This window comes from Crocodylus siamensis, chromosome 15 (genome assembly GCF_052110815.1).
Source record: "Crocodylus siamensis isolate JL-2025a chromosome 15, ASM5211081v1, whole genome shotgun sequence".
Lineage (NCBI taxonomy): Eukaryota > Metazoa > Chordata > Crocodylia > Crocodylidae > Crocodylus > Crocodylus siamensis.
Window position 1 is genome coordinate 7,597,689 of NC_143409.1, and position 26,786 is coordinate 7,624,474.

The 26,786-nt window shown below is 47.5% G+C and overlaps 1 protein-coding gene across 2 annotated transcripts in view; it reads left to right on the plus strand.

The window, feature by feature from the left end:
• ADAMTS17 (ADAM metallopeptidase with thrombospondin type 1 motif 17) overlaps window positions 1-26,786 on the plus strand; it is a 274,992-nt gene that overhangs the window by 140,988 nt on the left and 107,218 nt on the right. For both annotated transcript variants that reach the window (XM_090028144.1, XM_090028145.1), the window contains exons 11-13: window positions 15,627-15,728; window positions 17,862-18,007; window positions 26,577-26,743. In XM_090028144.1, the coding sequence (XP_089884270.1) occupies window positions 15,627-15,728; window positions 17,862-18,007; window positions 26,577-26,743 (415 nt within the window). The remainder of the gene's footprint in view (window positions 1-15,626; window positions 15,729-17,861; window positions 18,008-26,576; window positions 26,744-26,786) is intronic.

The window sequence follows — 26,786 nt, forward strand, 5'->3', positions numbered from 1 at the left end:
GTGAGTTTTCGTGGAGTTCTCCATGAGCCTTTCCTATTGTATCATCCATGCGTTGTCTGTCAGTGAGGGCATACAAATAGCATAGCAGATAAATCGGGGGCAGGCAATTACTTTGGGCGGAGGGCTGCTTACTGAGTTTTGGCAAGCCATCGAATGCTGCGTGTTAGGCAGGCTGGGGCAGATAAATATTAATTTTCTTAATTTTGGGGGGGGCCCATGTGCGCCGGATAGAATGGCCTGGCGGGTCGCATCCGGCCCCTGGTCCGCATTTTGCCCACCCCTGAGATAGATGCACTTTCTCAGCAGCAGTTGAGGATCCTGGTGGAGGCTGCTGTTGACTTCAGGGGGATGACTGGGGGTTTCACCCCCAATGTTTTTAGAACTTTCTTTAGCAAACTAACCCCCCCCGGGGCCAGAAAAGTTGGCTGGCTTCTCACCTAAATTGACTCGGTTTTAGGTATTCGTCACTGCCTGGGAATGATTCTCATCTCATTACATGGGGAAGGAGTTTAAGTTCCTGAAAGTACATCTTGTAAAACTAGCAGGCCCCTATTTATTGTGCAGTGATGGTTTGAGTTGGAAGAATGGCCCGTGGCCTGTAAGGGTTTTGTCATAGTGATGTTTGCTTTTTAGGAATAAAGCAGCTCCTGTCTTCAGAGGTGTAGCTCCCTCCCCCGTGCCAAGTCAGCTAGGCCTCTGTTGGCTCCTCTTAGTTATGCTTAGTTTACCCTTCCTGATTACCTGTCTTACCGGAAATGCCACAGAAGACAGTATGGTTCCCAAGTTGCATGAGATGCAGGCAGTGGGGGTTCGGGGGTGGAATCAAAGAGAAATAGTAGCATACCTTTTAAAATATGCCATATTGTTTGTCCAGGTATTTGGTGCCTCGCTGGGATGTACTTTGGACACCTACCTCCTGGGTTTTGCAAAGCGCTTAACATTCAGCCTGACCGACTTCCATTTCCTAGAGCTAGACTGCACTTGTAATTCAGAGTGAAATGCTCTCCTGCCCAAATCGCAAAAGCTCATGCACTCTTCAAGTCATATGAGCTTGCAGCATGGGATTTAAATGCTGCATAAGCCTTGTGCTGCAGGGAGAGCTTAACCCTTTGCCTCCTTCTGTGTCTAGCGGTGCCGTGCCGCACGGAGAAGGCACGAGGCTGTAGTCACTGCAGCGTCTCCCCCGGCAAGGGTGACGCTTCTCCTGCAGCAGCACACAAGAACGCGCTGTTCACAACCTCCTGTGAAAACGTCCTGGTGTGTTTAATCAGGAGCGCTGGGCTCGCTTTCCAAGCTGGCATGCCTGCTAACGGAGGCTTTTGTACTGAAATTATATTTATGGAAAAAATGTGGTTTGTATCTCTTGTATCCAGTGTTTGGCTTTCCGTTTTATGTGCCTTTTGGCTTATTTATTATTAACACATTTTTGTGGGTTTTTACATAACCATTATCTTTCAGGCTTGTTTTGAGTCAAAACTCCGCTTCGACTAAAATGGCATGTAGAGAGAGAGAGATTAACACTGTGACTGAGGGGTTGTTTTGGGTTGGGTTTTTTTGCTTAAATAGGGATATTATTAAGTGAAACCTGGAATATGGTGGGGGGGTGAAAATAAGTTTTTAGTAGATCAAAGCCCAGTAGGAATACAGCTGTTGTTCTTAAATAAACGCCTTCAGTAGGATATGCAGAAAGGGAACCATTACAGCAGGTAGGTGAGACTGAGCCGTGCAGTCTGGAAAAGGGAGAGCTCAAAGGAGAGCGGTGAAGGGAACGGTGCAAAAGCTTTTGTAATCAGAGGCATGCTGGGAAATGCGGGTAAGGAAATCTGTGTCATCAGTGGCACAGTCTGCAATCATTCCCCTGCAAAAAAAAAATTAATGATCAGAGTTGAGCCCTGAGCCGGGGGGTGGGGATCCTATTAAAATCAGTGGGGCTCTGTGTTGCAGGGACGCTCCCACACAGTCGGCTGCATGATTGGAACCAGGGTTGTTTTTCGGAGCGAGCGTTTCAAAGGACCGGTACGAAGTCAGCTGTGTCCCTGCGCTAACAGGATATGTATCAACCTCCCTATAGACTGGGGCTTTGTCTACATATTTTTCTGTAAAACACCTACATGCTGTGGGTTCTGTATAAATAGTAATCATGCAACTCCAGGAAAGGATGGATTTGATTTTGTCAAACCTTGCAGCCTAGCAACTTGGCAACTGTAATGTCAAATTAGAAGATTTTCCCTTTTAAAAGCAAAGGTCATAATTTACCTAATTGCCCTACTATATTTTATAGCTTCCCTAATGTGGGTTGTTAAAACTTGGGACTATTTTCACTTTGCCTGCTTTAGAAGAAACTGAAGTGTCCTATTTCACGGCTTCTGTACGTTGCAAGAAAGCCCTTTTTCCTCCTCCTTTTCAATGGAAATACTTTTTGTTTAAGAAAGGGAGAGAGAGGGAGAGAAGCAGAGTCCCTGCCTGTGTAGCACAGCCCAGTTTACAATTATTGGAATGCTTCAGAAATTTTTGTACTTGTTTCAGTTTGGAAGTTGGTCAAAACGCATTCTGGTGCAGCGGCTTCAAGAAAAACGGAGAGAGAGAGAGAGAGGAACCAAAATAAAATTATAAAAATACAATCTGGAAATTCGGGAATATTAAAACAATAAACTCTTAAAAAATAACATGAAGTGCACATTAAGAATTGAGCGCCCGAGAGCTTGGAAACTCTACGTTTGCTTATTAAGACACAAGGGGGGAGAGAGAATTAGCGTAGCCTTGTGATGTGGCATCTACAGCTGAAGGCTGAACTTAACTAAATTAGCCAAAGTGCTATTGAATATCAGCCTGCAAATACTGTCTAACAAGCCTGCAGTGCAGTCAGACCTCTCCCATCAGCCTTCTGGGAACTTCTCATCTGCAAAACACTTCAAGAGAAAACTCCCATAATCTTCCCAGCCACATCTGAACCCTGCATGTAGATATCTATATTTATTTTTACTATCCCCGTCTTATTTCGCATGGCCAAGAAACAAGATCTGTGACTTCACTTGTTTCATTCCCCAGCTTTTAAGGGATCTATGACAGGCAGTGTTGCCCCTTCTTTTGTTTAAAGTATGTCTTCTTCGCGTTGCACACAGATCCCCCGGGGCTTCAGGGCCCAATATTGCAAGGTGCTGAATGTCATATTCCCATGGTAGCCTATGGAAGAGGAGGCGTCTGGGCACCTTGCAAGGTCGGGCCCTTGGGCTGTGTGGAGGCAACGTAGCAAGCATGAAAGTGGGGCTGGCCAGGTTAGCTATGGGCTTTGCTTATTGTCCTTTGCACAGACGCAGTCAAGGTTCCCAACTTAGCAGATCCCTCTGGCCCTGCGCGGTGGCTCCAGCCATGGGGAATTTGCAGCGTGTGGATTTTGGAGGGTGGAGACAGAATATATGTGCTCCATGCCCCATCCCAGGACCTCCGTGCACGGGGCACGTGCTTCTGAGTTTGGCTGTTTGCATGGCGTATTCATTTCTTTCCTACTTCAGCCATTATGGTTTGACCTCTGAGGCTTATCGGCAGCCCCTGTAACACCTGAGGACTGCCTAGAAGACAGTTATATGTCTGCACCGTATTTCATTCAAGGGAGTTCTCCATTCCTTAAGCCAGGGGTGGGCAAAATGCGGCCCACCGGCCAGATGTGGCCTGCCAGGCCATTCTGTCCAGCCTGTGGGGCCCCTAAAACATTTAGAAATTAATATTTATCTGCCCCGACTGCCTGCCGTGTGGCCCTCGATGGCTTGCCAAAACTCAGTAAGCGGCCCTCCGCCCAGAATAATTGCCCGCCCCTGCCTTAAGCTAATGCTAAGCCCATTCATTTCTCCATAGTCTAACCTTGTGAGGAGACTGTCGTGACTTCTTCAGAGGTACGTAATGTGCAGTCATGTCTCCTTACCTAGGGAATCGAAACCCAGAGTCCACAAAGCACAAGAAATGGATGGCACGAAGCTGTCCTGCATTGTAAGGAAGGTGGAGAAGGGCCCCCCTTCATCATGGGTTTACAAGTATTTCTTTGGTATGTGCCATGAGGCAGAAGATCATTTATTCATGCAAGCTTCCTAGCCCTCTATTAGCTTGCTGTCTCATTAATACCTTTCCTGTTGATTTTGTTACATCCATCCTGGCCAACAACCATAAAATCCAAATAGGGCTTTACAACAAAAGGGTTTAATTCAGTACCTGAAGATACTATCTGGCATGAAACACAATGAGGTTCAGTGACATTATGAGCCTTCCCATTCTCACCTCTTCACTTGCCTCCAGGCTTCAAGTATAGAAAACAATCTGGCTCCCAAATAACCTCCTCTCTGCCTTTCATGCCTACCTTTGTGCCTTCAGCTGCTGGCTCCCAAGGGCACACTGGCTTTCCTTGCAGTCCATAGGCACAGCCATCCTCTCGCTGTCCCTGCCATTATTGATTTCCATGCTGAATCCATGCCATTCCACCTGCGTCGTTGTCTCATGTGTCCCGTTACAGTCTGGATTAGCGTACAAGCTCTTCGGAGCAGGGATACGGTCGGAGGTTTTCAAACTTGGTCAGCGTCTCAATTTTGGAGTGGCCAGCTTGAGAGATGCAAAGACCGAGTCAGGCTCCTTTGAGCGGCTGGAAGCGGGGCAGCCAAACCCACTTGTCACTTCTGAAACTCTTGGTCATACAGCACCCTTCCTTTGTTGTGTACGCCTGTGGCAGGTTCGGGTGGCAGGTCTATGTTGTAATCTTATGTTGGGTTTAGATCACATTTGGTATGGGATGGTTTGGATAGGGATAATCCGGCTGAAGGCAGGGGGTTGGACTAGATGACCTCTGAAGTCCCTTCCACCCTACTTCTCTATAACTCTGTGACGAGGATAGTTATCGGTAGCACTGATTGGGGGCCCAGTTCTGATCTTTTTATTTGCCTGTGTTTCTTCCTTGTAGACATAGATCTGTTTAGTTCACTGGGTTTGCTCCCAGTAACAAGTATTGGGCTCAGATTGGAACAGTTTATTGTATCATACAGTTTCAGTGGCAGTGCAGTTCACTCTGGCATCTGCCATGACTGACAGGAATGGGGGATGAGCCTGAGATCCAAACTTCCTGCAAATAGATTTCTATTTAAATTTCCCCAGCTGTGCTAAACTTCTTAGAAGTAATGCTTCAAGCCAACAAGGGACAATCCTCTTCATCAAAGATACCTATTCTGTCAGCTCGGGCCTGGGACAATGCTATTCTTGCTCTCCTTAAGCTGGCAACATCTGGGTAGAAGCCTTAGGGAAGCTGTAACTACCATTGCTAATATATTGGTAAAATGGCTTTCCCTGCTGTTAAAGGTTATGGTAGGAGTTATTTAAGGAGTGGGGGAAGGGAAGGGCATGGGGGGGTCAGATCAAGGCTCCTGTGGTGAGGGAGGGAGTGGGGCTGGGGCAGAGGCAGGTACTGTCCAGTTGTGGCAGGGCGTGGGACAGCCACACAGCTCATACACAGAACGCGAGGGGAGGGGGTCCCACCACTACGTGCATGCCCGGGCCAGGCGTGGGAGGCATGTGCCCTCCAGATCTGTGTGTGGGGTGAGGGAAGGCTGCTGCTGCGGGCTGGGGCCAGGGGCAGGGGGTGGGGTTGGACTGGGGCTGCACTCAGAGTGGGTGGTGGTGGCGGCTCTGGGCGTGGGGCTATGGGGTGGGTTGTGGCCACCCCAAAATTCGCCATAGCCCCCCTCCCAGCACCGCCTCCACCCAGCCGAAGCACAGCCCTGGCCTAGCCCCCCAGGAAGAGCCTGGTGCTGCCCCCAGCCCACAGTGGCAGTCCGTCCTGCCCTGGCCCCATGCACAGATCTGGGGCGGGGGACATGCCCCTCATATCTCCCCTGGGGGTGTGCATATCAGCAGGATCCATGCCCCCCCGGATGAGCCCCTTGTGGCTGTATCCAAATCCCTGCCCCAGCCCCAGTCCCTCCCTCACCTCAGGGGCCTCGATCTGCCCCCCCCCCGCACCTCCCACCCCCACAACAGACTCACCAGTGGAGCTGCTGGGCTGGCTGCTTGCATGCTTGGCTGCACACATGCACGCAGCATTTATCGGCAATTTTATTGCCCACATCGGCCAAAAAAGCCAATTCCCGATAATGTCAATTTTCCATTTATTAGTGCTGATATGATACGGACTGATGTATTGGTACACCTCTATACATGCAAGGAGACAGGTATATTTGGAAGGGGAGCCATATGTTGCTAGCCAGATAGAGATGTATAAAGCTATGTGTCTCCAAAGACTAAGTTCAGCACAACCTCATTCATGTTTGCTGCATGTGTTTTCTTAGGTGCCGCATGATGTAGAACATGGCAACAGATTATGCAGAACCTCCCACAAAGGGTTTTCAAGAGGCAGGAGAAGCATCTGCCTGGGAAGGGTTAGGATCAGCAAGCTCTTTATCTATACAGAAGGTTGGACGGATGACCTTGGCTCTCCTCCCAACCGAATGATTAAATAAAATCTAAGAAATGACTGTGTTGAATTCAGGCTTTTCTACAACTAAAATAGTATCGCTGGAAAGTAGGTAACTCTCAAGGTCCTCTCATACCCCGTTATCCTTTTGCTTTTTATGTGCTTTCTCAGTGTGTGGTAGTTCTCTTCTCACTCATAGATACAACTCGAGTAATCAATGAAAGCAATGACCATAGGGTCAGGTGGACTCCGTGGCAGCTCTTCATGACTGGGGGAGTACGTCTTTTGGAATAATTCCTTTTCCGGTATCTGAAAAAGTCTTTTCCTGGTGCCTTTGTGGTGCAGCACAAAAGAGAATTGATCTGTTCAGGAATAAAAATCACAAATGTGGGAGCTTTCTGGTGTGGTGGTTGGTTTCGATGAAATGCAGACTTAGCATGTCCCCATCAATACTGGAATAGCTCTCAGCTGCCCCACAGCTTCTCCCCCTTACTTCTATGTCAGCCATTCTCATTTGCGATTTCTCTCCCCCTTACTCTGTACAGGACCTATGACTGATCTCTTTTCAGTACCAGCTGTAAAGGAAGCTCTAGAGGTTACTCCTTATGTGTTTATCCCAGCTCCATCACTGATTCACCTTGTTGTCTTGGGCACCTTGCCTCAGTCCATATTTTCGAAACTGGCTTCCAGTTATGGAAGTTTCTACTGTTCAGTGCAAGCCCCCAGATCTAACTAATATCAGGGAGCAATGGAGTTGGTCAGCCTCTCTGGTTATATCAGTCTGTGAGTCATTCACAGTTTAGAGACAATTGAAAGTGTTGGCCCTAATTTCTGCGCATCTGTTTTCTCACCTGTAAAACAGCTTAGATAATTCCTACCTTACAGGCATGTTGAGAGGATTAATAACTGTACATCCAGTACTTTGAAGAGGCAAAGTGCTATGTAAGTTCTTAGTGTATTATTACAGTATTGTATTTAATTGGTGTTAATTGAAATTTTGCACAGGGGTGCATTAGTGCTCATAATTAGATACATGCCAAGCCAAAACCTTGGCAAAATTAGAGGGATCTGATGCTTCATTGCAAACCAGTCTATTTAAAAAACATTCTCTCTGTGTATATCTTCTTTTGTTCCTCTTCCTTAGGGATATTTACTCTTTCTTAGTCCTTCTCTGTAATCCCCTCTCTTTGATGACAAAATTGGTTTCAAAGAGTTTAAATCCAATGCCAAAAATCAGCAGCAGTTGTTTCCAGTGGCCAATAGACAGCAGGAGCAAATTAATTCTCAAGAGAATGAATTCTTTCATTCTTCACAAATCCAGGGCAGGTGGTAGCAAATGCAGACAGGGATGCAATTACTGCACAATTCTTTCTAATTTGGAAAGATACCCTCATGAACTGTGGTATGCAGATATGCAATGAAGAGATCGTTTATGGTTTTGATCCTGTAAGCTTCTGAGATGGTCCTGAAGGTGCTGCCCATCTGCTCATGTTATGGACTGTCCCTGGGATCTACCTGTGATCATAAATTAAATTTCCAATTCCAGTCCAGGGTGGCCAACCTGTAGCATGATGAGATCACTGGCTCTGTGGATGCAGGGAAAGCAGTGGACGTGATATACCTTGACTTTAGCAAGGCTTTTGATACGGTCTCCGACAGTGTGCTTGCAAGCAAGCATAGGAAGTATGGGTTGCATGAATGGACTGTAAGGTGGATAGAAAGCTGGCTGGATTGTTGGACGCAGTGTGTAGTGATTGTCACGGGGCGGGGACCCAGGAGTGGCTGTGATCTCCCCTAGCGCCCCTGCCGTGCCAAGTTGCCTGTTTAACACCCTCAATCTTGCCCACCACGACTTTGCTGTTCCTATAGGATTAATGGGAGGCTGCCTTACTTGGCCCCTTGGACCCGGTGCTCTTATACTGGCCCCTATCCTGTATAGGGTGACCTGGTGCACCCCAGCCTTATGGGCTATGCGTGCCTCAGACCTCCCGTTTAGCACACCCCAAGCCTCGCAGGTGTGCCAGACGTTCTCGTGTCAACACTTGTCTCAGTGACCCCTCTCGGGTTGTCTCACTCTTATGCACTCACCCTCTCCGGGGCCTCCCAATATGCATGTGCTTTCTCCGGGGGCTTCTCACCATGTGCTCGCCCTTCTCCGGGCTCGTACTTGCGCTCCCCCCCTGCCCTCACTCGGGCCTGTACTCGCGCTCCCCCCCTGCCCTCACTCGGGCCTGTACTCGCGCTCCCCCCCTGCCCTCACTCGGGCCTGTACTCGCGCTCCCCCCCTGCCCTCACTCGGGCCTGTACTCGCGCTCCCCCCCTGCCCTCACTCGGGCCTGTACTCGCGCTTCTCGCGCTCAGGGCTCAGGTGGTGTGACACCCCACTAACTCCGCCCGATGTCGCCCCACTGGGCCGGGGTCAGGACACCCCACTACACAGCGCCACCCTACAGCGCACCACCTGCTGTGCCCTCCTTGGCGCCAAATTGCTGGGCCCTCCAAGGGCACTAGGAACCCCCACGCAACTGGGGCGCTCCCCTGAGGCCTCCTCCAACCCCTACAGCCTCACCCGGTCCTCTGGTCTTACACAAACAACCCAACAGAAACTCAAAGCCATAAGTCACCCGGCTGTAACTCAAAATAAGCCTCCTGGCTATAACATACATTCAGCGCCACCCTGGCCATTCTCCATCTCCCTGTCAGGGTTCTCTCCACCCCGTATCATAATGCCGACGCTCAGGTGGTCAGGCTGCTCGCCCTGCTCTGCTCTGCTTTGCTCTGCAGCAGAGTTCCTGCTTGACTCGGCTCGGCTTTGCTCTGTTCTCCAGCAGAGCTTCGGCTCGGCTTGGCAGCAGAGCTCCTACTCCTCAGGCAGTCAGATGGATCTGCCTCCTGGCCTCAGCCTGACTGCTTATAAAGGGCCAGGCCCTGCCCCCTTCTGGTCATCTGACCCACTTGGTCGCCTTAGCAACCCCTGGCTGTGCTGCCCTGTTGACTGACAGCTAAGCCTGCATCACTATTGCCAGTAGCAGGCACCCTAGTGTCTGCTACACATCTCCCCTTCCCAGGTCTAAGCCTCCTTAGGAGCGGGGCGCGGGAGTGCCCCGTGACAGTGATCAATGGCTCAATGTCTGGTTGACAGCTGGTATCAAGTGGAGTGCCCCAGGGGTTGGTCCAAGGGCCAGTTTTGTTCAATATTTTCATTAACAATCTGGAAGTTGGGATAGATCGCACCCTCAACAAGTTCACAGGTGACACCAAGATGAGGGGAGTAGTAGGTACACTGGAGGATAGGGTTAGGAGTGACCTACACAAATTGGAAGAAATCTCATGAGGTTCAACAAGGACAAGTGCTGGCTGGGCAGCAGCTCTGCAGAACAGGACCTGGGGGTGACAGTGGACAATAAGCTGAACATGAACCTGCAGTGTGCCCTTGTTACCAAGAAAGTTAAAGTCATCCTTGGCTGCATTGGTAGAAGTGTAGTCAGCAGATCAAGGAAAGTGATTATTCCCCTCTATTCAGCACTAGTGAGGCCACATCTGGAGTATTGTGTCTAGTTTTGGGGGCCCCAGTACAGAAAGGTTGTGGATAAGTTGGAAAGAGTGCAGCGGAGGGCAAGGAAAATAGTGAGGGGACTGGGGGACATGATTTCTGAGGAGAGGCTGAAGGAACTGGACTTATTTAGTCTGCAGAAGAGAAAATGGAGAAGGGATTTGATAGGAGGCTTCAACTCCCTGCAGGGTGTTTCCAGAGAGGATGGCGCTGGGCTGTTCTCAGTGGGGGCAGATGACAGAACAAGGAGCAATGGGCTCAAGTTGCAGCAAGGGAAGTTTAGGTTGGGTATTAGAAAATCTCTCTTGCTGGGAGGGTGGTGAAGCGCTGGAATGGACTACTAGAGAGGTGGTAGGATCTTCATCCTTAGAGGTTTTTAAGACCTTGCTAAACAAAGCTTTGGCTGCAATGACCTAGTTGGGGTTGGTCCTGCTTTGAGCAGGGGGTTGGATTAGATGTGACCTCCCGAGGTCCCTTGCAGCCCTCACTTTCTATGATTCTGTGTGTGTCACAAGTGGCTTCGTTCATGGCATGTAGCAGGGTGGGGAGGTGGCAGGGAGTAGAAAGCAGAGCACTAAATCAAACAGAGGAAGGGGGTTAGAGTGTCACCTGGGGAGCAGGGGCTCAATTTGTTATAGACCTGCCAAAAGTTTGGCCATCACTCTTCTAGTCCATTGCCTGCAGGGATATTCTACCTAAATTAATCGTGTTATTTAGAAACAGTCCATGCCATGAAAAAGATGGAGACTGTGCAAAAGTGTGAATGTGGAGGATCTGCATTAGGGTTTCTGTGTTTGTCTCCTGAAGGCTCTCTTTGTACTTACCCTAAAGCTCAGCTAATGCAGGAAGAATGAATTTGTGGGTGGGTGCAACCAGTTGTAGTGTTTTGAATTGAAAAAATGCAACTTTCAAACATGCCAAAATGGGACCATTCCACAAGTTCACCATGTCTTTACAAAGATTTCAATTTGGTAGATGAGTCTATACTGGCCTCACCCCCTAAAACATTTTGGTTTTGACAAATCAACATTTCCCACTAAGAAAATATTTTGTTGGAAAATCCCTGCTCCAGTCCTCATGATTTTACATTCAAAGATGCTGTAGGGAAGACTTTGTTCCGCAGGCAGAGACCTGCCTCTCAAGTGCTGAATGCTGAATTCGCAATTAAATAGTAGCACAGCTCTTTTGATAGCCTCTTCTCTATCAATCTGTGCTCTAAATTGCCAGTGAAGTATACAAGCCCCCTTCCTTTCATGTCTTGCCATTTCTCACTTTGATATTCCCCAGGAGCGCTGAATGCCGATGATTAGATAATGGAGGTTTTTGTTTTGGTTTTTATTTTTGCTGAAGAGGATATAAGACCTCTTTTGAAATGAGCTATTAACTTAATAGAACGTCTTGGGAACATGCAGCACCAAAGCTGACGGTTTAATCTTTGTCCGGGTATCTGTATGGTATACAAAGACAAGGGGCTGTACTAACAAGTCTTTATGTTTTGTAGTGGGATGCAGTCAAACACAAAGCAGTGGCATTATTTACCAGATTCTTCTGTAACCGTTTCCTGCAATATGCTTCGCATTTAGTATTAGGAGTTGAAAGCAAGGATGCTATAAAACCCTTTGCTTTCCGTACCTCGGTGCTGTGTAATTTCACAAAGGTGCTGTTGATCATGCAGAGATTTTCCTTGTATGTATCTCCGTAAGACTATGTGTGTGTGTTTGACTGTTCGCACCTATCTCATCCTTCCCTTGTATGTAGTTGTCTACACTGCGCATACACACACCCCTCTCTGCACTTAGCTACTCCCATTCATTCCCTAAGGTCATGATCCATAGTAGTTTAGCACATTGCATTGGTTGTGTTAATTGCCTACCACACTGGCAGACTGTGGAGGGGTTCTGGCTGGCAACTCAAAGTGTATGTAAGGCTGCTTGAATTTTTATGACTTTCTCTCCCCACCCCTTTCATCTTTCTTCTTTTGCATTGCAGCACAGTATTTAAGCCCATGCAACTTACACAGATAGAAAATCCAAAGCTAAAGCTTGGATCAAAATAAGGTGCAGATGTTTAACAATGAGGTTAATTAATCCATCAAAAAACTTGGGAACACAGGGATTGAACAAGACCACCCCTGTCACTGAGCCCAGTGTAGCATAATTGAACACAACCAGATAAGAGATGTTTGTTCCAAGGGGGCCCACAGAAGCATCCATTTTGGCTCTCCTCATACCTCCAGCCCACAGGGCATGTTGTAACAAAGATCCTTGGCAGATGTTAAAATAATGGAGTGATCGAGAGCTGAGGAATTTTATGCCCCATCCCCAGTATTGTATGTCCTGCCATGCCAAATGGGTAAAGCAGGACCCATGAGGTTGGGGAGGGAGCATAAAATTCCTCAGGTCCTAACTGTATGACTGCTGGGACTGAACTGGAACTCCATGGTTGCCCCCACCCTGATCAAGTAAGGAACAGCTGAATCTCAGACCCTGGATACCTTGGGATCAGATACGGGGTATCCCCAGACGGATGCAGGCAGTCAGCTAATTGTTGGCATCACCCCAAGACAGCCCTGGTCTGGGTCACATGGGACAGATTCAATTCAAGCTGTCCTACAAATGAGCTACAAAGGTGTTCTGCATTATATATGTCCCTTTGCATGTGGAACACCTTTATGGCTGGTTTTCCATTTCATGGCACCATAAATTGGTTCAACATGTGTCATGGCATCATTAACCTGTGATGCTATAAATATAATGTCTTCCAGGGCCCAAACTAGGATCTTTGGAGGAAAAAATCTCAAATTCCCTAGGGATAGATTAGACTTTTCTTCACATCAAATCAAAACTGAGTATCTTTTCCAGAAGAGAGAGAACTCATCCAGAACCCATATGCTCAGTGCAAGAATCATTGGGTAAACTGCTCTTGTCTACAATATACAGGAGGCAGGCTGAGGTGGTAAAGCTGTATACCTATCAGCTGCCAAAAGCCTGGTATATTCAGAGTAATACATATATGTTTACATTCAAGCCTGCCTTTCCTTTCAACTAGCAGTCAGAAGACAGTAGTACAGATATTGCTCTGGTAACATCTGTGGCCATCTAAGGAGAACAGTCAACCTGTTTTGGCTCTGCATCCTTGTTCATAGAGCACCCATGCGGCATAGTAAGGGTCTATTCATAAACAGCTGATAAAGGATTAATAAATGTGTTAATAAATGACTAATCAATGGTTATAGAATTCAACATAGGACCATTAATGGGCTGTTGATAGGTCCATTATAACTGGCTCATAGGTATATCTGACATCTACCGGTGCAGTTTTGCCGGTGTAGTTTTACAAAGGTGGGGGGCATTTAAGTTGGAGTATCTGTCAAGTTATATCAGTTGTCGGGCTGTTCGTGTGTGCTGGCTCCTTGGTGACGGTGGTGCGAAGACAAGACATGCCGATGTCAACATGCCATGTGCCGGAGTTCTGCGTTTGGCTTCCTCGGTGGCCTCTTGCAAGTCATATAACTTATGTGTGCCTCAGTGTACCCATCTGTAGAGCAGAGATGCTACCTTTACCTCAGGTCACAAGTATTAACTGTTGTTTTGTGTGAAGACTTCAGAAAAAGTGCTAATTTGTAACACTAATTAGTAAGAAGAACAGCAGTCTTTGGGCTTTCTACTATTTCCCAGAAGCCCAACTTGGTAGGGGGAGCACAGATGTTCTGAAAACTCTTTGATGCTCCTTTTTTACACGGTTTTCCTTGATGCTGATGACAAATGTGTCGGCTGCTAAATCAGGCCTTCCTTTCTCATAAAGAGTCTTTTACTTTCAGTGGTGCAAAATCCTCTTTGCAGAGGAAAATGAGATAAAGCAGACTGCAGATACTGCTGGGATCACCAGTTTATTTCAGCCCTTCCTACATCATCACTCTTGATGTCAGGGTTTCTCTCTTCCACACCTTCTGCTCCCTGGGTCTGTTTTATAGAGATACATCAACATGTGTATACACAGCACACGTGCACACGCACACTCTTACATTACATGGTGGAAGAGCCATAAGGTTAAAGTGTGTTGATTCAAACTGTTTAATGAGGTGCAATAAATCTTGACAAGACCAGCTGGCACTGGAGTCGAGCTTCTCATCTTTTTACCATTACGTTGAAACGTGAACAATAGTGGAAAGAAATGTAGCCCTTATTTTTTTTTTCTATTCTCCGCTATGCAAATATATAACATTCTATTGAAATCATCCACTTATATGGGATGTTGCGCAGGGTGGACGGTATGGAAAATGTGAATGCTCTAAAGGCCTCCCTTTCTTGTTCTTTTTCTCAAATTCTGCAAGCATTATTGATATGACAGGTCACGCAAGCATGGTCAGCATTAATATCCCTATAACGTACATCCATCTAACAGAGCAGTCGCGTGCTAATGGTATCCAGAACGCGCTTTGAGCCTGGTGGCAAGATGCGCTCCATCTCAAGCCCTTTTTCTCTGCTCTCTCTCTCTTGTCTTCTCAGTTCCCTTTTCTCTAACGTACCAGATTCGAGCTGCTTCTCTGCACCATCAAAGCCCTCGAACATCACCTCTGCCTGCATCTCTGCTGTTTTGGATCTTTTCTCTTGGCCTCATCAGCCATAAATAACCCTCTGTCCGTTTCTTTCCCAAATACCTTCAGGCTGTATTGGTCTAAGGACATAGGCAGACAAGGTTCTTTGGGTAAATGTGATCTCTTTTATTAGACCAACTATGTAGTTGGAAAAATTGTTCCGTGCAAGCTTTCCGGATACAAAACACCCTTCTTCAGGCACAGGGAGAATGTAGACAACTTTTATTAGACAACTAGTCTACGCTCTCCTTCTGCCTGAAGAAGGATGTTTGTACCTAAAAGATTGCACAGCACAATTTTCCAATTATATAGTTGGTCTAATAAAAGATGTCACATTTACCCAAAGAACCTTATCTGCCTTCAGGCTGTATGGCATTCATCCCTCAAATACATGCTTTTTCAGCTTCCTCCATGTCTATCATGGGAAATTCTCTGCTTGTGATGGCTAGATGGAGGCTTAGCAGGAACTTTTTATCTGTACTATATTTTATTTATTTGCAGTCGCTTAGAAAACCTCTGACCGTAGTTTCTGGTGCACAGGAAAATGGAGGTGTCAAATGAAGATGCGAAGTTACCTAATGGAAAATAATTGAAATAATTGCAATAAACATTTGGATAAAAAATTAATTAGATGTATACTAAACATTTCCTTCCCCGCAATTTTATCCTTGGTGGCGGGGGGAGTGTGTATTTTATACACTGGAAAATACAGTAAGCGACTCAGTAATCCAGGTGTGCTTGTAGCACAGTGCCAGTCTTGTGCTTCCTCATACATTGATCTTCTAGCAAACCTGCTTTATTCCAATTAAAAGAATTCAGTTTAATCAGTGCCCTTTTTTCTGGTAGCCACATCCATTGCTCCTGCATATGTTACTAGCCCCACTGTTTAGTGCCAGCTTCTTAAAAATAATTGCTTTCTCCAAACGCAACCATATGGCTCTGGAGTCGCACGAGAGAGGTGGACAGAGCGTTAGCAGAATTTCCCATAGTGACAGAAGTAGTAACTGTCCCTTGTTGCTTTGCAATTGCAGCATTTGATGTGTGCTGGGCTCTGGTGTCTGGTGGAAGGAGATACATCTTGTAAAACCAAGCTGGACCCACCTCTGGATGGCACCGAATGTGGCGCAGACAAGGTAAGCAGAGCGTCCTGCAGCAACTGCTTTGGCTTTTGTAACCATGGCTATGGGATAATGTTGCCGAGATGTCCAGTGTTTACTGGAAGCCTTGCATTTCATCCTGGTAAGATTAAGCAAGCTGTTCAGTTAACAGCTGGGTCAGATGAGAATATTTTCCTTGTCTGTTGTTTCCACTGTGGTAGGCTCTGGAAAAACCCAAGAGAAAACAAGGCCCTATTGCGCTCAGCTCTGTACAAACCAAAAGAAAAGAAAAGACTGTCCTAGTCCCAAAGAGCTTACGATGTAGAAGGCACCTACTAGGCACGTCAGAGAGTTTTCTGCCTCGGTGCCCTCCATTCATTTCAGCAGGACAGGCTAGCGCAGCATGCACATGAGTTAGGGCAGCAAAGAGTCTGAGACGTCGGGGAGCAGGTGTATGCAGAGAGACCGTTTGAAACACCAGAAGGACAAAAGCCAAGAGTGATTCTGGATTTGCCCAGGGGAGCTCTTAATACCTATTCAGTTGGTATTTTCCTTTCCTTTCAGACCCCTTTCCTAGGTTTTTTCTAGAATTGCCATGCTCCATGGGGTTAGCCAAACAGCTGGGACATATTCAAACTTTCCAAAATTCAGTGCGGTGGCAGAAATGACTAACAAAAAAGAAAACTCCTTTTTTTAAGCCAAGCCCCACTGTGTGTCAGGTGCTCCCCAAATAACTGTCATCCAGGATGGAGCATTTTGCAGCATTTAGATGTTACAGGTCACAGTGTGTCACGTACTGAGGGAGAGTCATTTTATTACTGTCATCAAGGAAAGCATATATGTTAACTAAAAAATTAAGCATATGTAAAAAAATGAATGATGAATTCTTTGATGCTGACTCATTAGCACAGCAGGCTGCTTTGCTGTGGTCACTGGACAAACCTTACTGTACTGTATTCCAGCTAAAGCAAGGCAGCCGACACTTGCAGCTCGTCTAAAGGCCTTGTTACAGTCATTTTGGTCAGCTCCTGGAGCTCTTAACCCCTGGCGGGTCTGCACATTAACACCTTAAAGTGATTTTAAGCACTCATTTTTCACCTTAAAGTTACACCACACTGGGGCAGGGCTATCTACGATCTGCACTACCCAGCTCCTGTTCCATTAAGGTGCAGCCATCCCTCACAGATGTGCTGCCCAAGTTGAAGTCCTCCAGGATCCCAGGATCTCTCACAGCCCTGCCCATAGAGCAGGGATTGAAACCTGTCCTGGCTCACAGCTGCAGCTCCTAGTCCTGCCCCTGCTTACCAGGCCTCCAGCGGCAAGTCAGAGCTGTGCAGGCGGGGACAGTCGGAAGGTTTCTAGATTAAGCGTATGACTGCTCTGAACTCGAGCTAGCACTAACACACAGCCCAGCATAAGGTGCAACAAGGCCCTAACCCCCCTCAGTGCTGACCCTGCAACTGCAGATGCCATCCCTTCCCTCCTTCCCCCCATGCACTTCTGCTCAGCATACCCAGCATCAACAGGCAAATGGGTGTGCCCGGCTTCAAACAGCGCACAACCCCGTGCCATGCTCAGGCTCTGTCCCCGGTGTGCTGCTAGGCACTTGCCCAAGACCCCTTCATGGCAGCTTCAGTGGCTCATCCTTGGGCTTTGCACAAGGAGCAGAAGTGGCAGGTGGATCATGCTTTATGGGGATGGTCCCAGGTGTGGTACAGCATAAGCTGGGTGCAACTCCTACTGGAGTCAGTGTGGGTGTATGGGAACAAACCCCGAGTGTCCAGAAATGTATGCACGGAGCACTCCCTAGTGTTGGTGATAGTGTTGCGTTGGGGTATGATTTCTTGAACCCACTTTCTTCCGAGAGGGTTAATGGAAGTCCTAGCAATTGTCTGACCTAGACAGTTTTCTGTATTATGGTGCAAGTTCCAGCAGGAGGTTCAGTCATGTTACTGGTGTTACTAAAGACAAATATCCCTTTGGTTTAAACAGGCTGAGAAAGAAGCTTGCATTTCCATATTTCACTTCTTTTTTTCCTCCCCTCCTGCCATAAGCCCTGAATCTCCAAACACTTGCACATGCATTTAATTCCACCCTTACCAGCCTTCCCGCTAATGTCACAGGAAGGTGTCCGCTGGACCATGCTGTGCTAACACCGTTGCCTTTCAGTGGTGCCGAGCTGGAGAATGCGTCAGCAAGACTCCCATTCCCGAGCACGTGGACGGAGACTGGAGCGTGTGGAGCCAATGGAGCATGTGCAGCAGGACGTGTGGCACTGGCGTCCGGTTCAGACAGCGCAAGTGTGACAATCCCCCGTAAGTCTTCTCCTCTTGGTGGCTTGTAAATGTACAGCCTTGCTCCAGTGGAGCAGAAAGGGACTAGGGATGGAGTGGGCCTGAATAATGTGAGCTAAGTAATGGAGGCATGCAGAGTCACTATCTCAGTGATAACTGGTGGCATGGACAAAACACAAGTCATATGTGAAGGACCAAACACATTTGCGGAGCATTTTTGGAAGGACACGATACATAGTCGAAATGGCCTTTCTTAACAACAAGCTGAAAGGACGTGCCCATGTGGTACATGGGCACATAGCTGCCCTGTCTGGATTTTTTTGATCAGGAAAGACATGTCATTACTCACTCATTTCCCTACATGCTGCTGAACAGTGACTGCATTTCTGTAATGTCCAGGCTTGATTTTAACCAGCTCTGTTCTCCTCCACAAGCGACCAAGATGGCTTATCTTTTATCAGTTACAGCTGCTTGAAACTCCCCTTAGCCACACTGCTGACCAAACCTTAAATCCATCTATTCATCATCCTCTTCCTTCAATTGCAGGAATTGCTGCCTCCAAGATTGCACATGGATTTGAAAATTCTTTTGCTCACTTACTTTCTTGGCTGGGGATCCACACGTGATCTTCCTTCACTTTATATTCCTGGCTATCTCCCATGTTCCTCTGCAGCTGGTTTATTCAGTGTCCAAAAATATTGGCCAGGGAATTTATTTATTATTTTTTTCATATATATTTGGTCTTGGGCTTTTTTTTTTTCGTTGCTGGAATTTTTGTTGTTGCCAGATGACTCTTGGGCCTGTTGGGACTATCAGTATTTTGAAAGCAGTTGCTTGACTTGCTTGATTTGGCTTTGCCTCCTGTAATTTGTGAGACTGCTTGCATGGATGCCCTGGGATGGATCGCCAGGGAGAGTGATGCTACCCAGTTTGCATACTCTAATTTTAGAGCCATACTGCCTTCCTTTCTTGCCCAGAACTCAGTGGTATGTTGGGGGAGGAGGGGCATTGGAAAGAAAAAACACTGGCTGAATTAGAGATTTAAGGTGAGATTCTCCCTCCTGCTCTATCCTCTTCATGCTATACAAAAGGACCAGAGAGCTGTAAAGAAACACAGCTCCAGCCATGGGGGATTTCTGTGGACCAGACGTTGTACAAAATAGCCATGAGGCTGTCCACAGAGGACCTCCTTACAGGTGACACTGTGAATGTGCAAGGAGCTGGTTGGGTTAGAAGAGTGCCATGTTGGGGAGTTTCCAGGCAGCATTGGAGCCCACAGGGAAATAAGTATCTAGGTAAAATAAGCCCTGCCTGGGTTCAGCTCAGCCATTCCAGGAGCCTTGTTCAGCTGCTTGAGTATCCCAAAACCGGGGGAGTGCAAAGGTGGCTTCAAGCCACATCAGTCATGCCCTTCCCCTGGCTCTGAGGCCACTGCAAGACTTGAGGGAGGTACTGCCCAGAATCTCCCTCTCAGAGGTTGGACAGATGGGAGCATCATGACTGCAATGTCATAGGGTGTGGGGAATCTGGCAAAGGGAGGCATGCAGCAAGCTTGCAGAAGGCCAGGGAGGGTGTGACTGTCTCTTGATTTTCCCCTGCATTTTTGACCAAGCATCAGCTCTTAATGTGAGTCCTCTCCCTGAGGTTAACGGGACTTGTTTAAAGGCTGGCTGTTCCCCTGCATCCAGTAGGAAGATAGCCATGAAGTTGGGACTGCAAAATACTTTTAAAATCAGAGCCTCTTCTTGAGCAACAAACCTCTGGGTACTTTATTCCTGGCTTGAACAGGAGCAAAACTCAGTGCACAATCCCTGGTGCAGCAGATGTAAGTTCTGTCCATCTAGTCTGTCTGTCTGTCTTTATCCACCGAGGGTAAACATTTTAGATGGCACATCTGTATTTTATAACCTGATCAAGCAAGAGGTAGTTGCACATTAATGCACACACCCCACTGCTATTTGACAAAGTAGAGGTACGAATGCAGGTTTTCGTTGTGGATCCAGTGCTTGGAAAATGCCTTTCCCAGCTGGCAGGGGAAGTCTATGTAAGACATTTCATATTTCATAGACATCAGGGCTGGAAGGGACCTCGGGAGATCATCGAGTCCAGCCCCCTGCCCAAAGGGCAGGAAGTCAGCTGGGGTCATAGGATCCCAGCAAGATAAGCATCCAGTTTACTCTTGAAGGTGTTCAATGTAGGTGCTTGAACCACCTCTGCTGGCAGGCTGTTCCAGACCTTGGGGGCTCGGACAGTAAAGAAATTCTTCCTTATGTCCAGCCTGAAACGGTCTTGCAGGAGTTTGTGACCGTTCGACCTCGTCATCCCTTGGGGCGCTCTGGTGAACAGATGTTCCCCCAGATCCTGGTGGTCACCCCTGATAAACTTATAGGTGGCCATCAGATCACCCCTGAGCCTGCGCTTTTCCAGGCTAAAGAGTCCCCTGGCTCTCAGCCTGTCATCGTAAGATCTGTTTTCCTGACCTCTGATCATGTGCGTGGCTCTTCTCTGCACTCTCTCAAGCTTCTCCACATCCTTTTTGAATTGTGGGGCCCAAAACTGAACGCAGTACTCCAGCTGCGGCCTCACCAAGGCCGAGTACAAGGGGAGAACGACGTCCCGGGATTTGCTCGAGAAGCATCTATGGATGCACGCCAGCATTTTGGTCGCTTTATTAGCCACAGCATCGCATTGGAGGCTCATGTCCATCTTGTGGTCAATGATGACCCCCAAGTCTCTTTCTTCTCTAGTGCTAGTCAGTGTTGCACTGTCGAGCCTATAAGGATGCTGCAGGTTTTTCCTCCCAAGGTGGAGAACCTTGCATTTTTCGGTGTTAAACACCATGAGGTTCTCGTCCGCCCATTTGCTGAGCTTGTCCAGGTCAGCCTGGATCACCCGCCTATCTTCTGGCGTGGATGCTTTACCCCAAAGTTTGGTGTCATCGGCGAACTTGGCCAGTCCACTCCTGACTCCAATGTCCACATCATTAATGAAGATGTTGAACAGGATGGGTCCCAGGACAGAGCCTTGAGGACCCCACTGGTCACAGGGCACCACGATGAGTGACTGCCATCAATTCCAACCCTCTGGGTCTGACCACGAAGCCAATTTCCCAGCCAGCAGATTGTGGTGGAGCCAAGGCCACAACTGGCCAGTTTGGCCAAGAGGTGATCATGGGATACCAGATCAAAAGCTTTTTTGAAGTCAAGATATTTGACATCAATCTCTTCTCCCTTGTCCAGGTGATAGGTCACCTGGTCATAGAAGGAAATGAGATTGGTCAAACAAGACCTACCCGCAACAAACCCGTGCTGGCTGTCCCTTAGGATGTTAGCCTGGGCCAGTCCCTCAAGGATGGCCTCCTTAATAAACTTTTCTAGGATCTTCCCCAGGATAGAAGTCAGGCTAATGGCCCTGTAGTTAGCCGGATCCACTCTCCTCCCTTTCTTGAAGATCGGCACCACATTGGCCTTCTTCCAGTCTTCGGGCACTACACCAGAGCGCCAGGAGTTTTCAAAGACCCGTGCCAGGGGCTGGGCTATGACGCTCGCCAGCTCCTTGAGTACCCTGGGTGTAGATTGTCAGGGCCGGCTGACTTGAAGGTATCCAGCTTCTCAAGATGTTCCACCCTTCTCTGATGAAGCAGCTGAATGCTCCTAAATCTGCAAAACTGGAAGCCGTTCCATTTCAGGAGGCATGCTCATTTTATTCCTTAATTAGAGGAAGAGCACCGTTCCTCCAGGTAAGCATTTCGACCGTCTCTTAGCCTCCCGTTTCTCAAGGCGCAAAGTTTCTTCAACCCCTGTTGAGTAGGCTGGAGCTGGGGTGCTCTGGGCACTTTGGTATCTTAACACATCCACCTGTTACTATACCATAACACCAGTAATAAGAGCTGCCAGCTTTAATTCCCTATCAGTTGACTCATAACAAAAGCCTCTCATACATTAGTGACATTTTGAGATTAAAGCCAGAACCACTGCTGACAAAAGTACAGTAAATACAGCTCCTGCTGTGTCTGGCTTTCCACTGCCATCAGCTCAATATCCTGCTGTCCAGCAAGACAGATGTGTCACTAGATGTTATGTGTTCAGCCCTTCCTCCTCTCCCTCTCTTTCTTCCTTGCACATGCGCTACAACGTTTTGCCACTTGCTTTGCAAGAAGCCATATAGTCTTGGCTGAAACCAAGGCTCATATATCTGATGTGCTGCAGTGAACATAGGATCCAAGCAGAAAGAAGCTCTGCTTCTTGTTTATAATTGCCAGGGCTGAGCATCTACAGCATACAGTGCGTGTCAGCGAGCCAAAAGCACCAGCCATGAGTCCTCTCGGAGGACTTCTGAGTCACACCCAGCACATCTGCTGCCGCTGACATGTCTGCTGCGGACAAGAGGTGTCAGCGGTGCAACCAGACACTGGTTACAACCATTCCCCTGGTGACAGTCTGTAATGTTGTCATTTCATTGGGGATCAGTGTTTCCATTTAACCATCACAAAACTGGTTTTCCAAGGTTTATGTGGTCACTGTAAAAAAAACCCGATCTAGGCTGAAATTTGGCATTTACGTTCCAGTGCAGAAATGAATGCTTCCAAATACTTTCATTCCTACACAGGGCCTCTTTATGGGGGAGTCACAGATTCACAGAAGTTTAGGGCTGGAAGGGACCTCGTGAGCTCATCGGGTCCAGCTAGGAAAGACTGCTGGGGTCAAACAACCCCAGCAAGGTGTGTGTCCAGTCTCCTTTTGAAGATCTCCAGAGTAGATGCCTGCACCACCCCCGCTGGGAGTCTATTCTAGAGTCTGGCCACACGAACCATGGAAAAAATTTTCTTTACATTTAGTCTGAAACCTTCTAGGAGTTTATGACCATTGCTCCTGGTTTTCCCCGGGGGCGCTTTGGTAAATAATTGTTCGCCTGGCCCCTGCTGCTCTCCCCTGACATATTTGTTAGCTGCCACCAAAGTGAACTTTTTCAACCACCATTGACTTTTATAAGCCAGGTGGGTACTCATCACTGGCAGGAGACTTTGTGTCAGGAGCAAATCTAATGGCTGAGACCTGATTGTACAGCCAGCCTTTAAACAAGTCCCGTTAACCTCAGGGAGAGGACTCACATTAAGAGCTGATGCTGGATCAAACCTATGGTTTCTACTCAGCATAGGGACTTATTAAGTTGTTCATTTGAGTAATAATAAAAAAAGTTTTTAGAATAAACTTCCCTGCTGCTAGGAACAGGAATTTGGCTGGAGTTGCCTTTCGATAGATATCCACTGAAGGACAGGAAGGAAATGACTTGAATCTTTTTCTGCCAATCTACCCAAAGAGACGAAATTGCCCCAGTGAGGGAGCGTTAGGAAAATGTCTAGAAGAAATTGAAATGCATGGCCACGGGTGGCGGTTTTGATCGCTCGTAATGAAGCAAAGCACATTCGGCCAGACTCTATCATTTCTCCCCATCGTACTCTCGGGAAGTGGAAATAAAAATAAATTTGCTCTGCAGGTGTGGGAACCTGCTGTTCAGTGAGCCTCCCGTTTTGCAGGGTTTAGGCACAACAGTGCAACATGAGTTGACACAACCTCTGAAGAGGGTTCATAGCCCAAGTCTGACTTGCAGATGTCAGGTTCTGGGGATCCAGGTGATATTTGCCCATGTGCAGTTGCCGTTTCTCCCCATTCCTGACTGTCAATATACAAAACTACAGAGGTGCACAGTGCGGAAGAGATATTGGCCGCATCTCCCTGTTGCATGCAGTGAACTTGTCTGGTTGCAAAACAGCACATTTCTTTTGTACCGGCTGCATCGGGGAGCAAAGCGCATCGGAGTCGGAGGACTTGGCATAGTAGAAATATGCATGTATTTCTCTTATACCTCTGCTACTGATGCCCGAGGTTACCCTGGGCAAATAACTTTGCCATGCTGTTCTTCAGTTTCCTCGCTTATAAAGTCTTACTAAAGTGACTTGCTTTTCCTCTGCATGTATTAACTGAAGTCCTTTGAGACCCTAGGCTGAGATCAGTATTGCCTATTATTATCTTCTAGTTTTAAATCAAGCCCCTCTTTGTAATATGTTTTTCTCTCATCAACGGGGCAGTGGAAACGAATACTTTTATGTTCAAAATGAAAAATTGTTAAATAGCTTCTAATTTCAGGTGGATATGTGCGTGGGAGTAATGCAGAAAGACTTTTGTTGTATTTCAGTCTGCTTTCTTACCTTCATAAAGCCACCCTCTGGCATAGTGCCATGCACACTGTTCTTGCTGTAGGTTTTGATTCATTGGTTTACAAGGGGGAAGGTACTTCAGAAAGAAAGAAAAGTAGTCCTGAAAGGGAACAGGATGTGATAAACAGCAGTAGTATTATGTGGCTTCAGAAATCTGCCTTTGTATTTTTAAGCAGTAGTATTGGTAAATACTTACTGCATTGTTCTAATTTTTAAGTCTCTGTGTTTTTCCTCCCCAAGAACCATAAAAATCACACTCAGCTTACATGCGAGGTTGACCTACCATCGGGCCCCTGACATTCTTAACTTTCTGTACTCGCAGGATTTTTGTGCACACAATAAAAATGCCAAACCAGAAATGTTTTCAGTGCAAATTTATTTCAGTAGTGTTAGTACATTTGACCCTGTGGGTCCTTTCCTGGCTATTTAATTCTCCTGTGGGATTTTATAAGAACAGTAGCAGTTCGGGGTCTTTATCTATAGTTGTTGACTTATATTCAAGGGAAAAGACTGTGTTTCCTACAATTGAACCTCAAAATGCGGGGTCAACTAATAATCAGAACAGTGTGGTAATATTGGTTCTTGCAGTGCAGACTTCTACCTGAAAATTATTGTCTAGTCTGTGGCATTTTGACAAATCTAGTAATATCGAGCATTTCTGTAGTGCCATCTGCTCAGTGCACCTTATTGACATTGATGTAATCGTCATACAGATGGGGAAACTGAGTCACTGATTTGCCTGCAGTCAAGAGAGAGTCCATTGGATCTGGAGGGCCTCGCTCCCAGTCCAGTGTTCAGGCGGCTGCTTTAATTTGCCTGCTGTAACGTGTCAACTTGAACCCAGTGCAGCTTTTTCTAAATTCATTCTTGTGGCGCAGCACTGTACAAAAGACATAGACCTATTGAGGTGTGATGCATTGGAAGTAGTCAGGAGTGCATCCGGAGGGGGTGCAATGGCATGGCCTCACCCCACTTTTTGCCCATGTGGCATGCATTGCCACCAGGGACTTACTTTTAAGTCCTCTCTTCCCCTCCCTTCCCTGCTCAGAAGCACATCCCTTCCTCTTCCCTCTGCTCTGCGTCCTGTCCCCTCCCGTTCCCCTTTTCCCCACCAGCTGCTGTTGCTGTCCCAGGGGCAAAGAGAATTTGTACACCCCTCCAGCTGAACTGCATGGGGGCTAGACTCAGCCTGGGATAGCAGTGGTGGTATGGGACAGGCGCATTCCCTCTCCCCGTGCCTGCTCCCAGGCTACCAAGAAACATCAGTGGAGAGCAGACAGAGACAAGGAACCTGCCCACTGCTGCTGTCCTGGGCTGAGCCCGGCTGGAGCAGCTCTGGAGTTCCCCTTGTGGCTGTTGGGGAGGGAGGAGAGGAGAAGGGGGAATGGAAGGGGAGGGGAGTGGGTGCCTCTGAGCAGGGAGAAGAAGAGAAGGGGAGAATTCTTACATTTTGGGGGATTAAAAAGTCCGTGGCTGCTGCTCCCCTGCACTGTCTGCCTGCCCCCAGGCGTGAGGGGGAGCTGGAGACTGAGTGCATCCACCCCTACAATGCAGGTTAGTGCTCCTGCACCTCTGTTGTAACATCTGGATCCACCCCTGGAAGCACTACAGATGCAGCCCAGCTGCCTCTGACACCTGATGAAAACTATACAGAGACTTAAAAGTTGGCTTGTGCCTGGTTCAGTTAAAATAACAAACATCAGGCCTCAGTACCTGTACCGAGATCTGTCATGAAACAGGAAGATATCAAAGATTTGTTTTTCTCCCTTTGTTTCTGAGCCCCAAAGTTTGCCAAAGCACTTCACAAATTCGTAGCTTCAGCCACCAGTAATACGCTGCCCGTTTTGGGGTGAAAGACAACAGCCGCTTTACAGGGCACCGCAGCGGTAGAAAACAATGAGGACAGAAAGTAAAGAGGATAGATTGCAGCTGAAACTTTGCTAGGCGGGGGGGGGTAGTTTCCCCGATCTGAATTCTGGCCAAAATAGAAGGGGTTAAACACTCTTGCTCTCCCAAGAAGTGTCATGGGCTGTTTAATGACCATAGTCCAGGAAAGCAGCATGTATCTTATCTAAAACATGTGCAGTATGGACAGTCTTGTTTGTATGCCTACAGAGCGTGTGGCCTTGCAAGAGCTTGCTTTTTTCTTGTTCCCAAGTGGCTGCTTCAGATAAGTTGGTTAACCTTTCAGCTTGCCTTGCCTTCACTGGGAGTTGCTGAGAGTACAGTTTGGCTCCAGTGAGGATTTCAGACAGGAGCGACACAGCTCCTCCAAGCAAATGGATCGCCTCGTTCAGCGGAAGAGAAGTAATGATGTGGCTGCGGAGGCTTTTGCCACTTCCAGTGCTAACGGGTCTGTCTTTTCCTTTACAGCCCGGGGCCGGGAGGCAAGAACTGCCGCGGGGCAAGTGTGGAGCACACCGTGTGTGAAAATTTGCCCTGTCCTAAAGGCGTGCCCAGCTTCAGGGACCAGCAGTGCCAGTCTCACGACAGATACAGCGCTAAGAAGAAAAGCCTTTTGACAGCTGTCATTGTGGATGGTAAATTCAAGAGCTTTCCTTGTAGTTCCTCGCCATCCCTCCT